Source organism: Camelus ferus, chromosome 9 (assembly GCF_009834535.1).
Source record: "Camelus ferus isolate YT-003-E chromosome 9, BCGSAC_Cfer_1.0, whole genome shotgun sequence".
NCBI classification, from domain to species: Eukaryota; Metazoa; Chordata; class Mammalia; order Artiodactyla; family Camelidae; genus Camelus; species Camelus ferus.
Window position 1 is genome coordinate 47,015,737 of NC_045704.1, and position 14,396 is coordinate 47,030,132.

General features: G+C 47.8%; 1 protein-coding gene across 1 annotated transcript in view; it reads left to right on the forward strand.

Annotated features, from left to right (window-relative positions):
- The window catches only part of ZFHX3 (zinc finger homeobox 3), a 300,481-nt gene that overhangs the window by 264,633 nt on the left and 21,452 nt on the right, over positions 1-14,396 (forward strand). The window contains 2 exon segments of the mRNA XM_032486653.1: positions 9,125-9,258; positions 9,403-9,603. Of these exon segments, the coding sequence (XP_032342544.1) occupies positions 9,125-9,258; positions 9,403-9,603 (335 nt within the window).

The window sequence follows — 14,396 nt, forward strand, 5'->3', positions numbered from 1 at the left end:
TGGAAAGTCCAGCGAGGTCGAGGGCAGAGCTCAGGGTCACATAGCTGGACTGGGACCAGGTTAGGGCTGCACTGTTTCTTAGCAAGGAGGGCTGACGCCTTTGTGTAAAGAGTGCTTGGCTGGAGGAGGGAGAGAGCAGTGGGCGAGGAGTCCCCGAAGGCGCACTCAGGCCGCCTCCCCGTCACATTCATCCTTGGTCCTGAGCCTTCGAAGACAGGGAGTGAATGGAGCGCAGTTTGCTCGGTGGAGACTCAGAAACATGGGCGTAAATACTACTCGGCCTGCGGTCCCCCTCTCTGTGCAGAACAGAGTCCAAGAGGAGTCGTTTCTAGTCTTCTTGGTTCTTTAAACCTGCAGAGGAAAGTGGAGAACTGTTCCCGTTTCCAGCCTTCCGGGGGCCTGAGCGGTCTCTCTGCTCGGGCACAGGCTCTCGCCCACTCCGGTCCAACCTGCGCGAGCACAGGGAAACCCCCGGCGGGGCGCGGCGGGGGTTGGTTTGCCGGGGTGCTGAGAAGTTCCATGCAGGGCTCTTTGTGTCTGTCACCCTGCTGGGCCCAGGTTTTATGTGTTTATTTTCACAAGTTCCATTTCACTCTTGAAATTTAATTAATTGTCTTATGAAGGTAGGTTTAGAATGGAGAAAAAAACAACGTGAGAGTCTTACTATGTTCCAGTCTCTGGAGCCTGTGCTCTGTTGGGGCTCAGAGGCCCTAACTGACCTAATTAATGTCAGAGTCGATGGGGACTTGATGAGCTTCTGTTAATTAACTGTGGTCTGGTCCCAGCATGACCCACATCGCCCCCTGTTTTGACCTACATTTCGCACCTCTGGACTTGTTCCTGTCAGTTAGGTGTCTCTAAGGTCCTCCTCGTTCTGGCTTTCTCCAAGTCCACAGTTGTCACAATCTGGTAGTGAAGCCAGGGGGCAGAGTGATAATGCAGGCCATGATGTGACCCCAGCCATGGCCTGTGGCCCACAGAGACCACAGCTGCAGATGGTGTCTGCACGGCTCAGGAACTGACAAGGGGCCAGAGGCAGGCAGTTTGATTTGATACCTCAAGGTGCAGAATCAGGTCTTGGCCCCTTTGGTCCCCGGCTCCTGGTAGAAGCAGGACTCTTGGTGGCCCATGTTGAGAAGTTATTAAATATGCCGACAGCTGATGGCCTAAACGAGGTGGTGGCTGGTGGCTCTGTTTTGACTGGTGGCTCATTCATAAACCTGACACAGAGAGAGCAAGGTATCTTGAAACTGAATTGCGGGATGGCCTTTTGGGAGCTCAAATCAGTGAAGTTAAGCAGCCTTATGCATATTTCAACAAGGAATTAGTACAACAGATTGATGCCTCTGATGTGGTGCTTAGCACTGTTTTTTCCCCAAAGGTGCTGACAAGCAGCAACAGCCACCAGTCATCGTGGGCCCGCCTTCCATCCCACCTTGGCTGCTGGGAGAGCATGGCACCATCCCCTGTTCCCAGAATCCTGACTTGTGGGCACAGGGGCCAGTGTGGGTCTCTGCATCCTTCCCAGGGCTGAAGCAGAGGGGGCCTCGGACTGCTGTGACCTGCAGGTGCCAAGGCCTGTGAAGCCTGTACCAAAAAGATGCTTCCTCCTCCTGCAAAGTGGAAAGAGCCCAGAGAGGTGTTTGCCCCTTTCCCAGAGGTTCTCCAGGACACGTGGACAGAATGAGACTTCCATAAGCAAAGCAACCTGTCCTCACTCTGGATTATGCTGCTCACAGAACACGTGGGGGTTATTCCTTCCGAATTTCTAGCTTTGAAAGTCTGCGTTGGTTGGGTTGGGGCAGACAGATTCCCTGAGGGACAGCCATCTTTCACCTTTGGCCTGAGGGGGAGACATCTAGCTTTGAGACCCGCCCTGGCTTTCGTCCCCGAGTGTCCATGAGGAGAGTGTCATTTTTAGCAAGAGTCAGCTGGAAGTGGACAGCCAGACCCGCGCACACCTGCCAGGCCCCGGTACTTAATTCTAGTCCACCCATGAAGCTGGTTCCTGCCAACTGCAGGAAGCTTCGGCTCTGAGGGCGGTTCTCCGAGTGTGGCTGGACCGTGTCAGCACGACCTGGGAACTCGCCGGAAATGCAGCGTCTCTCAGTCAGACCAGTTCTAGTGGGTGGGGCCTGTTGGCTGTGTTTTAACAAGCTTTCCGGGAGGTTTCTGACTCACACTTGAGTTTAAGAATGTTGGGGCTTTGACCGCGGTGACCTGTGTGAAGTTTGAGACCCATTTCTTCTTTAACTGGATGGCAAGGCCGTGGGACCCTCCACGTGAGAGGGACTGAGCTTTCCTGAAGGACACTGGTGCGCAGAAGAGGTGTGGGTCCTGGTCTCGGCAGATGGAACCCTGGATCGCAGGAGCCGGCGTGGGAAGGAGGTTTGGTCAGATGTTGGGGTCACGATGAAGAGTGATCAGGGACCCAGAAATCTTTATCTGAACCCTGGTTAAAAAGTAACACCTAGGTGAAGGGGAAACAGACCTCTATTCTCACAACTTCCTGTGAATCTATAATTATTTCTAAATAGAAAGCAAAAGAATAATAATAACAACAGCAACAAAAACAACACCTCAGAGCTTCCGAATATTCCGAGTGCTGACCTGTCTGGTGCATCTTTGAGTTGGAGGGAAAAAAATGAGCCATTCATTCCCAGAGTAGCAGTTACACCCAGATGTCGTGTAACTCACGTTTCCCTGAGATCCTTTACGGAAACAGGAAGACGTGTCTGAGAAGTTGATGGGGCCCGTGCATCTCGCTCTCCATACCTGCGCATGTTCTCCTTTTTGGGTGGGTGGTTGTCCTTCTCTGAAGTGCTTTCTGGAGATGTCCAGGAGCAGCATAGCTTGGAGCTACTGAAACTGGGACTGTGTTTTGCGTAGAAGGCCCTAACCCTCACTGGGCTGGCCTCTGCGGCAGACTCCGCCCCTTCGGGCAGGCGGGGAGGGGCGGGCGTGAAGACCCCCGCTGGGTGTGTGGTGCGGGCCTCTGCTTTGCACAGGTCCCCTGACTTCTCCCTGAAATGTCCTTAAGTGCTTGGTTGGAGGCAGGATGAAGCCATGCATGTTTAAAGACCAAGTTGGCAGCAAGCAGACCCTTTAAAGGAACTTTTGTTCTCTGTATTAGGGGAGGAACTTAGGCAGATCTCTGGCCACCGATCAAGTGCAGGAGCTCCGTGGGAAATGCAAGTATGAGATCCTAGCCACTCCTCTGGGGAGGGAATTGCAAGCAGATGCCAAGAGCAGCTCCACATTCAACGGTAGAATGAAGATCACAAAGTCCAGCAGCACAGATGACCCTCTGGAAACAATGCCTTTCTGCTTTCTGGAGGGGAGTGAGAGCCTCTGAGAGGTGGAGGGAGGAGGGCTATGGAAAGAGCTCCCCGCACCTTTCAGTTCATTCTCAGTATGAGCTGAATAAACACTTTCAGTTCTGGTGAAGCTTCTGTGACTGGCGGGCTGAGGCCATTATCCCAAATCAGGCGTTGAGTATGGAGTTGTGTGAATTTTTTTTTTTCCCTTAGTCAATGGAGATAGATAAAAGATTGCTGTAAATTTCTGGGGCAGGTGGCAAGCCAGTTTACGGAACACGAGGCGATGAGAACCTCTGGCTTACGGAAAGTAGCATGAATTAATAATCATTTAATTGGCTCCTCCATTATGTTGCTGGTTTGGGAGATGGAAGTTTAGATGGAGGGGCTGTCAGTGGTACTTTAGCTCAGAGTCTGATGGTTGAGAAGTGGGGGTGGCGGTTGTCTTCGGCCCCTCCTCAAGGGTTACCTGTCAGGCAGCATCCCAGGCCTTGAGTGGGCTTACCTCGGGGTCCCCAGAAGGGAGAGGGTCAGCACTTGGGTGAACGCCACTTCCAAGTGCCCCTGCACCACGAAGAGAGGAAATGCAGGGGAGACTTCCCAGCACCGCGGACAGCTCAGCACGTGCCCAGGGTATCCCCCAGGGAGGACTCTGGCCAGGGGCTGGCCTGTGGCAGAGAACGTCCACCATGCCAACAGCGCCATTGGTGTGTTGAGTGATGAGAAGGTGAATTTTGCTCAGGAAACTGAAACTTCCAGTACTTTTGATTTTCTTGGAGGGCAAGTCAATGTCTCAGCTTATGATTAGAGAAAGCCAAAAGCTGGGGACCTTAAGATTCCATTTCTACTTCATTTCCAATTTTTCTTCAAGGTTCTTTTTCACGAGGCAGCAACTCCATGCCCTCCCCAGCTTCAGAGTTGTACCACCACACTACCAGGTGGGAAATGAGGCATGTGTTGGCATTAAGTCCACCGGCAGTCCATGGTATTGGGAGTACAACTCTTAAGGTTTTTTGTCACCAAAATTTCAGTGACTCGGATTTTAGTTGGTTGGTGGGGATGGGAATGGGTGAGAATTCATTCTAGGAAGAGTGGTTTTATCAGGTGAAGTTAAAGGGGCTGTATTTCCACCATACTTGACCATTTTATAAGCCCCCTAAATTGCACTATTCTTACCTGTTCTTTAAAGTGAGTCACCTCCTACCTGAAACCTTTTATGAAGCTTGTTTTAATTATTGTAGAACATAATAAAAGCACTTCTTGGAAATTGCAAACAAAACTTGCATAAATTCAGATTGGCTCTCCTCTCTTCTCTACTCCCTCTAATTAATATGACAGGAGGGGTAAATATTTAAGTGATTCTTTTTAGAGGTTAAATACTCCCGAAGCAAGTATGTTCAAAACAAAGGATATCTGGAAATTGATGTCACATGAATGAGTTTTGTTTTTCCTGAGGAAGCCATGCACTGACGACCGTGTTTCCCTTTGAAATGAAATTATTTTCCCTAGAATGTAGGGGAACCTAAGGGAATAAAATGGAGAGTCATGAAGCAGGTCAGTCCCTCTCAGCATTTGTCTTTGTCAGATGTAGTGGCCAGCTCATCCCAGTTTAAGGGGGAATGTGGCTTTCGGCCCAGAACATCAACTTTGAATTTTCTGTACTCTGTAACAGAGACATGTTGGTCCTTTTCTTGCCTCACCAGCGAGTTGGGTGGGGCAACCTTAACTACTGATAAGTTGAACGAGTGTTTGTTCACTCCTTAGAAAGTCTGCGTGGTAAGGAATCCACAGCTCACATCCCGTCAGGCTGTGGTTGGGGTTGGACCTAGCATTCCGTTGTCCCAGTCTCACACTTGCCTCACTGTATAGAGTGTGTAATCCATGGCATGTGCACATTCACAATTCCTTACCACAGTTTTAAACCCTTTGAAGTGCCAGGAGCCCAGCATGTTGCCTGTGGAAGATTCACTGAGATTTAACACATATTTTCATAGGAGATAGCTGCCAAAATGAGGAAAAATTGCTTGAACCAACAAAGTAAAAAATACCACCTGATGTTTCGCACAGTATGGATCTAAATATTAAGTTTTTCATGGATAGTTGAATTTAAATGTTAAACTCTTAATTATAATACTAAAAATATAATATACCTACATGACAAACGGAGAAAATAGGGAAATGGTCCATGATGCCATCACCTAAATACAAGTCATTTTCATCTAGGTTTTTTTCTTGTAACACCTATTTTTTACAAAGCTGTATCATTGTATAATGCCCATTCTAGCCTACTTTTTCTGATTAACATTCACAAGGATTTTTCCTTATTGCTTCATAGCTATCATTTTTAACGTCTTCTGATACTCAATAGAGTATGTGTACCGTTGTTTACTTAACCATGCCCTGTCGTAAAAGATCTAGATGGTTTCCGATTCATTCTGTCATCATAGAAAACTGACCCTTTGAGTTGTTACCAGTACAAACCAGCAGTTCCAGGCACTGTTTAAACTATGGCTTGTCTCTTGAGCGCACCAATTTCCATTCACTACTGTGACATCATAGTGACCTTAAAGTGACCAGTAATTAATTTTTTAAAAAAATCATGTTTTCTAGACTGACATCTCTCCTAGAATTTAAGCTAAAGTTCGAAAAGTCTTCAAAGCAGAAAACCACAGTACTTTCTCTCTTGGTCCTCATCCCCCCGCCTTACTTGGCCCCCAGTATATGCTAGTGACAGAACTGAGGGAGAAGTTGCTTTTGAGACTCTGGCCCTTTTGAAGTCATTCAGAGAGAAGAGGCTTGAGAAACCCAGACTGTCGTGGCCGGTAGCAAGCCCTCACCCAGCCTGCCAGTGAACTTGCACAACTGTTTGCCCATGTACAGAAATTATACAAAAGCTTTGGTACCATGTTTTGATAAGGATTGACATTTTGATGCCTGGGGTCAAGCCAGGAGGGGGCCTGTCAGCCTAGTTAACCTAACTCTTAGGAGCAGTCCCCCCATCACCCAGGGAGACACCAGGGGACTGTAGCTGGGTGTTAATAGACTCTGCTGTAAGAAAGGCATAGCTTTATCTTTAGAGAAGAAACCTGGTGTCCACTTCTAGACAGATCTGATCTAATAAAAGTGCCGGGTGCCCGGTGTAGAAGGGAGACGGGCCTCAGAAGATTTTATTCCAGCGGATGCCATTTTCATATTGTAGCAGGGCTGTTGTGTTCCTCTGGAGAAAGAGGAATGAGTGAGCGAGTGCTGATTTTATTTTTTTAAACACTTTATAAGGACTCCTTAGCTCGAGCTCACAAAGGAAGCTTTAGAATTCCAGAGCAGTTTGAGAGTATGAAAAAAAAAGGTAATAAAAGTCCCCCTCTCCATGCAGGGGAAAAGAATAGTGGCTTCTGAAACCAGATTTCTCACCTCTGCAACCTCGTCACAGTTCATCATGCGTGCGGCACTGAAGGAAGAGGGTGGACTCTTTGGTCCTATGAGGAAGCTAATGCTGACTGGGTTACACTGTGTTTGCTTTTCAGGGAGTGAGATGAGTTGGGTGGTCTCAGCCTCCGTGCTCATTCATCCACACTGCCGAGCAACTGCACGACTGATGGTCTTTCTAAAGGGGGGCGGCAGGCAGATTGAGGGCATTTACAAGGGAGTGTCACGGTCTTGTAAAAGCAAGTGTTGTTTCAGGTCAGGCAGACTAACAGAAAGACGGGGATGGGTGTTTAGAACAGAATCTGTATCTTGGCTTGCCTCTAGCGGAAGGAGGAGCAGAGAGCAGCTCTTTCCTAACTGTAAGCCCCAAGCCTAACCAACCCCTGCAGGCTAGAGGTGGAAATAGGGAAGGTAAAGTACAGCTCTAACACATAAGCATCCAGAGTATCACCTAATGCACTTGAAGGCTTAACATAGAAGATACCCAGTAAGCAGAAATGAAAAGTGGTGGAGAATAAGGAACCTTCTGGGGGCAGGGTGAACTTAAGTCCCTGAAACAGTATAGACTCCTATTGTGGGAGTGTTCAGGCAGGGACCCATCCCACTCCGAGGCCTAAAACCTGCGACATGAGGTTCTGCGGGATCAGGCCTGTAAGGGGCCAGGAGATGGGGAGTGGGCCATGGGGGAACCAGACTAGAAATGTTACAGCACCTAGTTAATTGGCAGCCAGTCCATCACATTAAATATCCAGCCATCATGTATTACCTTTCAAGTGAAAATGAATAACTCCCATTAAGAGCAAAATGGGTTTGAAGTCGATTCAAGACAGATTAAAGTACTGTTATGAATGTGTGTGTTGGGAGGAGGAGAGGGTCTGTGTGTAATATGCTTGTCCTTGTACTTTTTAAATAATAGATGTTCTGCAAACTTATGTAGACTAGGTTATCAAGATACTGGGATGAAAGGTCACAAGATGTGCATGCTGGGAAGAGCACCAACTTCCTGGAATATTTTCTGCATTTAGCAATTTTTTTTCAAAATTATCATGTAGCCTTATGATTTTAATGTATAAAATTGATTTTTAAAAATTGTTTATTAAAGCACAGATCTGTAACAGCAGCATCTTGGGTATCAAGAACAAATTTAAAAGCTGGAAACATGTGCTAAGTAACTAGACTGGATGAGACAGCAAGCAGTTTGACCAAAGAGTGAAAACTAGGCTTTCTAAACCAGTGACCTCAACGCCAAGTCAAATTATTTTTCAGGGAGGGAGGGCAGCCGGTATATATTGCCTCACTGTCATTTTCAGGATTTTGTTTTTTCTTAGCGCTTTTAGCAAAATTCTGAAAAATGGAGTTCCACATCCAAGACAAGTGAGAGAGCCGACCCTCAAGATACTGACCAGGTTTTGGAAAGGCCACATCTGACCATCTGGGGATTTGTGTTTATATTGGAGAAGCCCTGCTTATTTATCCTGATTAAAACGCTTTTAGCCCAGCTGTTTTTCTCCTCAAAATCTTCCAGATCCCTTTCCATGTTTCAGCGGACTCCTTCCGCCAACACTTCCACACCCCCTGTTTGCTACCGAAGTCTCTCGTGACTCTCCCCCTTAATTAGTGTTCTGTGTTGCCAGAGGAGTGGGGTGCGGGGGGCACGGTTTGGGCAAGTGGACGGGAAACTTTCCCTCTCACCACCCACTCTGAAGAAACTCTCGCGTCTGGCGCATTAGCTAGATTGGACGTTGGATTCATGCCTTGTCTAGTTTCACTCTTCAGTTACTTCTTCCCTGAAAGCAATTTGCTGAACCCAAACTTGATTTTTTTGCACGTATTTGTATGCAGACGTCCACGTGAACCTTTCTCAGGTTGCGTTTATCATGTCTCCTGTGCTGTGTTGTGATTTCAAGAGCTGTGACAGTAAAGTTGGGGGCACACAGTTGATGGCATCTGTGAAAGTGGGGTGTGCCTGGTGCTCGGATTGACTCATGGCTGGCAGAGCAGCTGGTGAGACAGTCCCACCGCCCTCCCAGCCCGACCGCCCCCCATGAGCCAGCAGGTTCTGTCTTGATTGGCAGAAGTCAGAACAGGCTGAATTTAGCTTAACCCAACTCCAAGCCTATTAGTCCATTTCTTTCCCTTTTTTCTCTTACTGTTCAGTTGTTAAAAGTTGTGTAGTGACAGAAATTCATGGGGGAAGAAAAGAAACACTTGCTGCTTTTCCAGTGTGTCTGACAGATCAGTCCGGATGCTCATCCTACTTTGATTTTGGTGTTTCAGGAAACTCCTGTGCTATAAATGAATTTTGATTTTCACCCAACACAAAGCCTCTGGGAGCTGGCCTGGTCTGGCTGCTGTATTGCATCTTCTGCTTTTTCTTCCAGCATCGTCCAGCCAAGCAGAGAAGGAGCTGACAGATTCTCCTGCAACCGCCAAACGCATCTCCTTCCCAGGTAGCTCGGAATCTCCTGTGTCTTCGAAGCGACCAAAAACATCGGAGGAGACCAAACCTGAGCAGGTGAGGCCGGGAGGGGCTCTGCTGGCGGGGGGAGTGTTTCAGACCCCAAGGGCGCATGAACGCTCGGGTGGGCGGGGCCTGGGGCAGACGCGGTTGCCGGTGGGAACCGAAGCTTCAGCCAGCAGGGTGGTGTGTTCCCCGCAGATGTACCAGTGTCCCTACTGCAAGTACAGCAATGCCGACGTCAACCGGCTGCGTGTGCATGCCATGACACAGCACTCGGTGCAGCCCATGCTCCGCTGCCCCCTGTGTCAGGACATGCTCAACAACAAGATCCACCTGCAGCTGCACCTCACCCACCTCCACAGCGTGGCCCCCGACTGCGTGGAGAAGCTCATCATGACGGTAAGACAGCCAGGGACAGGACCTGGTGGCTCTCTCTCCCCGGGGGTCAAAGGCGAGGCGGTACCACGGACAAGGCTTTGTGTTATTGGACGAGAAAGCCAGTGGGAGCTGGAAATGTCACAGATGTTCACCTGTCCCTGCCTTAGATGTGGCCTGTCCACAGCGTGACCATGGCCCAAAGGGCCAGATACTGACGTGTTCCCCAACATCCCTCATCATCCTTTCTCCCCGCGGGATGCAGAGGCCTCGACGAGGTAACCATTTACATGAAGAAACTGTTACCCAGATTTGCCAAACCTTTACTGAGCAGGTCGTGTTCTTGGTTGCCCTTATATTCATCATCTCTCATTTCATCCTCACGGCCACCCCGTTTTTAAAAAGCTTGACATGTTTACCTGAACAGCTGAGGAAACTGAGGCTCGGAGAAGTTAATCAACTTGATGCCACTTGTCAGTGGCAGGGGTGAGGTTTGAACCCACAGTCTCCAACTCTAGGACCGCAGTCCTGCGACGTGGGAGTTCCTCAGCGCAGGAGGACGCTCGGTCTGCAGCACGTGTTGATTCGTGAACAAGGGCTTTGCCTGTGGAACATGTCGTTGCTCTGCCTGCAGGGCCTGGCTCTAAGTGGCCGCTATAAACATGGCCCAAAAAAGTAGTATAAGGGTTTAAATCTATGCAATGTGAAAGCTTTTCAAAATACTACAGGTAGCAGTAATGTCCTCCTTTCTGTCTGGGGTGGGCTGCTGGAAAGCCCTTACCTGATTATGAGGGGAAAACACCACCAAGGAGAGATTCTCAGCTCTGACCTGCTTCAGCAGTGGAGTGATAAGGCCATTCCATTGCCTTTGTGTGTGAAGACTGCCGTGCAGATCACAGACATACCACCTCTAGGCATTTCCCGTTTTCACTTGGTTACACAAAATTAACGAATAACGTTGTAAGTGGTATTTAGTCGTGAGGAACATATAATTGAGGATGCATCCAGAGGATTTTAGCAGCCAGCGGGAAACTCAGAGGTGACCTAGCATGAATTTCACTTCAGGTATAAATTCACTTTCCATGGCTATTTTGAAATAGACAGACTGGTGAACATTATTGAAAGATTCTCTGTAAGTAGAACTCCCTTGGTGGGTAGGTGGGTTTCTGTGTTACAAGCGTCCTTGGAGCTCTCACCAGCCTTGGGAATAACTCAACAAGGGGGATTGTCTCAGGCCTCATCACACCTCCCACTGATGGCCTGGAATCGGGGGAACCTGAACGAACAGGAGGAGACATGGGGAGGGAAGCACTTTCAGTACTTAACGTTGTTCTTTTTCTCTGGTGCTTATTTTTCTGGTCTAACGTCAGTCTGGCCTAGGAAATGTGAGCCTATGGGAATCTGTATGATCGACTTAAATTAGACTGCAGGTTTCATTTGTAAATCCTTAGGGACTAGTATATCAGTTATATTTCAGATAAACATGGTTTGTCACCTTTTTCTAACAGCAACAGTATGAAGATTCCAAGTAGTGAGTCTGGGGGGGTCACTGAATCTTCTTCATTTACCAATGGAGTCTTTGAGAGTGGGATGTTACTGCTGTGTTTGCTTGGCCAGTCCCTGCAATATTTCTGAGTGTTACCCATTCAAGCAGTGATCCTCAACCTTTTTTTCTGGAGATACTGGAAAAACTTGTTCATTAGCCTTTCTGGGTTATTCTGTGTATAAAGTTTGACAGCCATTGTTAAGAACTCCAAGTATTCTGCATGTACAGAATTGTGTGTACAATGCCAGGGAGCATAAGGATACCCTAAAATTCATCCATGGAACCAAGTTAATAAATGCTGTTCGAGAAGAATCCCTGAGAACATAATTATCTAGGAGAAACATGCTCCCTAAAGGGGCTATGCTTGACACCCTGGGTACCTATCTCATCTTTCCGCAGCAGACAATGGAGATGTTTTCCACACATTTCTGAAAAAAAGTGTGCAAACTGTGGGAAATGTGCTGATTATAGGAAGTTCATTTGCTAGCAACAGAAGAAAGCTATAGGAAATAAAGTTGGAAGTTATAGGAAATGTAATCATAAAAGGGTTTTACACGTAAGGGCATATGTAAGGTTGGTTTGGTACCTGTCTTTGCTTGAGAAGTTGGACTTACTACATGGCTGTCAATATTGAATTGGTTTCTCCAGTCATGAGGATGGTCTGCATTGAGCTAAGCAGTTCCACCCTGATCCTTTATCCGGATCAAGCAGGAAAAGATGAGCAACCAGGGTTAGAGGGCAATTTGTGGCCATACCTTGGGGTGAACCCAGCATCCTGCTTGAGGACTGGACTGCTGATCTTGGTCTGTGCCCTGACAAATTAAGCAGTTGCTGCAGTCCTTCTTTGGAAAAGTTTGGTGTTAGAACGGAATTTGCAATTGTTTTACAACTAAGTGATTATAATGAACCTGTGGTTAAAATCATGCCCCTGGAGGATATTTTACAGCAATTTTATTAGAAAATTGGCCAAGGGAAAATATTGGTTAGGCTTTCTGACTATATATATAGCTGTTTGTTCCTGGACAGCTAGAGCAGGAGACTCTGAAAACAGCCTGATAAGAAATGCCCCTCACATCAGAGCTCCATTTCAAAGCTGTATCCTGAAGGAATGGTCAGTGTGCAGTCGTTCATCCTCCAAGAGGAGAAGGTGATGTCTGCTTTGTCCCTGAGTGGATGAATGGCAGTGAGAGGAAGGAATCTTCTTCCTTGCCAGATGGTTTGACTGTAGATTAGGAAAAGCTGGCAAAACCCACCAAATAGACAGTTCTTGGCAGAGACAGGGTGTGTCCAGGGTATAAAGCTATAAATTCTGGTAAATATTTTTTGCTGTCTGGATCCAAGATCTTGGGATCTGGCTTGAATTGGTTTTCAGTCCCTCTAAAAGTAAATTCCACCCTGATAAATGGAAATAGATTACTTTCTACACAATGTATTTCCGTTCAGTTGTAAATGGAGAGTGTTTTGAGGAGGCTTCATTTAATAATACCTTATCAGACAGCTTTCAGGAACCTGCAGTGTCTAATATGTCTGTTGCTATGGTAACAGCTGCTTGCTTATGCTCTGCATCTCATATCTGTTTCTTCCGTGGGCCCCCTTTTTACTGATGAGGGGGCTTGAAAAATATTATCCACTGGGAACAATTGCAGCTCTGGCCCTCCACTAGGGAATCTGCACCCACAGCACTTCATTCTGCTTGGCCTATTGGAAACAGAGCTCCAGAGGGTGTCTTTACACACATCATGTGAAAGAAGGAAATCTATAAAGCTTAAGGCAGTGAGACCAGTGCCCCTCCAGACCCCACTAAGCGCCGCCCCCCTGCCTCCGCCCCCGTGTCAGTTACACCAAACGCTCACCCAGTCACAGAGAAGTTAGAAGATCCCAAATTCGTGGTGGGGACGTAGGAGCTGCTGCTCGTACCCTTCTTTCCCCACTGTTTTAGGGAAGGAGGGCTGAGGGTGTGAGGGATGGGTTTCTAGCCTCTAAATGAGAAAGACCACCTACTATGCATTTCAGTACTCTTAAATTATTCTAATTGATCGCTGTCCTCAGTGGCAGGACACACCACTGGGATCCTGGAGCATTAATATGGGGAAATTGTCTTTGTTTCTCCATCACTTAACAAAGTATGACCTCACGGTGGAGAAAGGGATTGGCTCTGGAGCAGCCGGGAACACCTTTTTCTCTAGCCCTTCGTCTTTGCTCCCTTTGATCATTCTTACGTTTTGTACACACACAGGTTCCCCTTCTCTGTTTCTGGCCCCGCACTGCCTTCAAGTCTCTCTCCTGCTGACCAACCCCCACCGCTCCCCTCTTGTGGGATCAGGGGTCTGTCTCCTGTGATTTCTTGTGTCATCATCTGTCTCTCTGCTTGGTGTGTGCCTGTGCATCCGAGTCTCCGGGTCAGGCAGGCCACTGGGCCCCCCTGCACTGGGGCTCTCGGGTGGCCACTGGCCCGGGGGCTGTTGCACCCGCTTGGGTACCAGCTCTCACTTTGTCTCCATCTCAGAGGAAGGTAATGAAAATAATCGGGCTTCATTAATTCCAAGCCCTGTGAGATGATAGCCATTTGGAGCCTGTTTGCCAATTAGATGGTCTAAATTAGAAGTGACCTTGGTACGCTGCTGCTGCTCGCCTCTCTGAGTCTAATGAAGCTTTTCTCTCCAATTCAGTCTCTTCTCAGCTCTCTTTTCTCTCTCACTGCGTGTGTGTGTGTGAACAGTTCATGTGTTTCCTTTACTCCCACCTACCTCCTCTTTTAGTCTTACTCTTGGATTTTAAAATCTGGTTCAGGGCTGCGTTTGTTTCTGGCCCACATGAATGTTAACATGGCCCTGCAGTTTTTCCTCATGGGTTTTAGGTTTAAAATTTTTTAAAAAAGGAGGGGATAGGCAACCACATAGAAGACATTTTAGAAGGGAAATGAGACAAAGAGAGAAACGGCCCTCTAGACTCGTGGTCTAGTGCCCACGTGGCACACGTGGGAGGCAGTAAGGGACCAGCTCACAGGTCCTGGCGGCCATCAAAGTCAGGAGAAGAAGTGAGCTGGTGGACCCTCGCTGGCGCCATCGGCTTTGGATACACTGCTGGCTAGGATGCTCGGTTCTGGAAGCAGCTGGCTTAACTTCATGTTTAAACTTTCTGAACAGGACCAATACCACAATCATAAGGATGTAGAGACTGGCCAGATCTGTGCCAGGAAGGCCTGTGTCTGAGGCTTTCTGTCTTTTTTCTCTCCGTCTTGAGGTACTTCATTCTACTGATTTTTTTCATT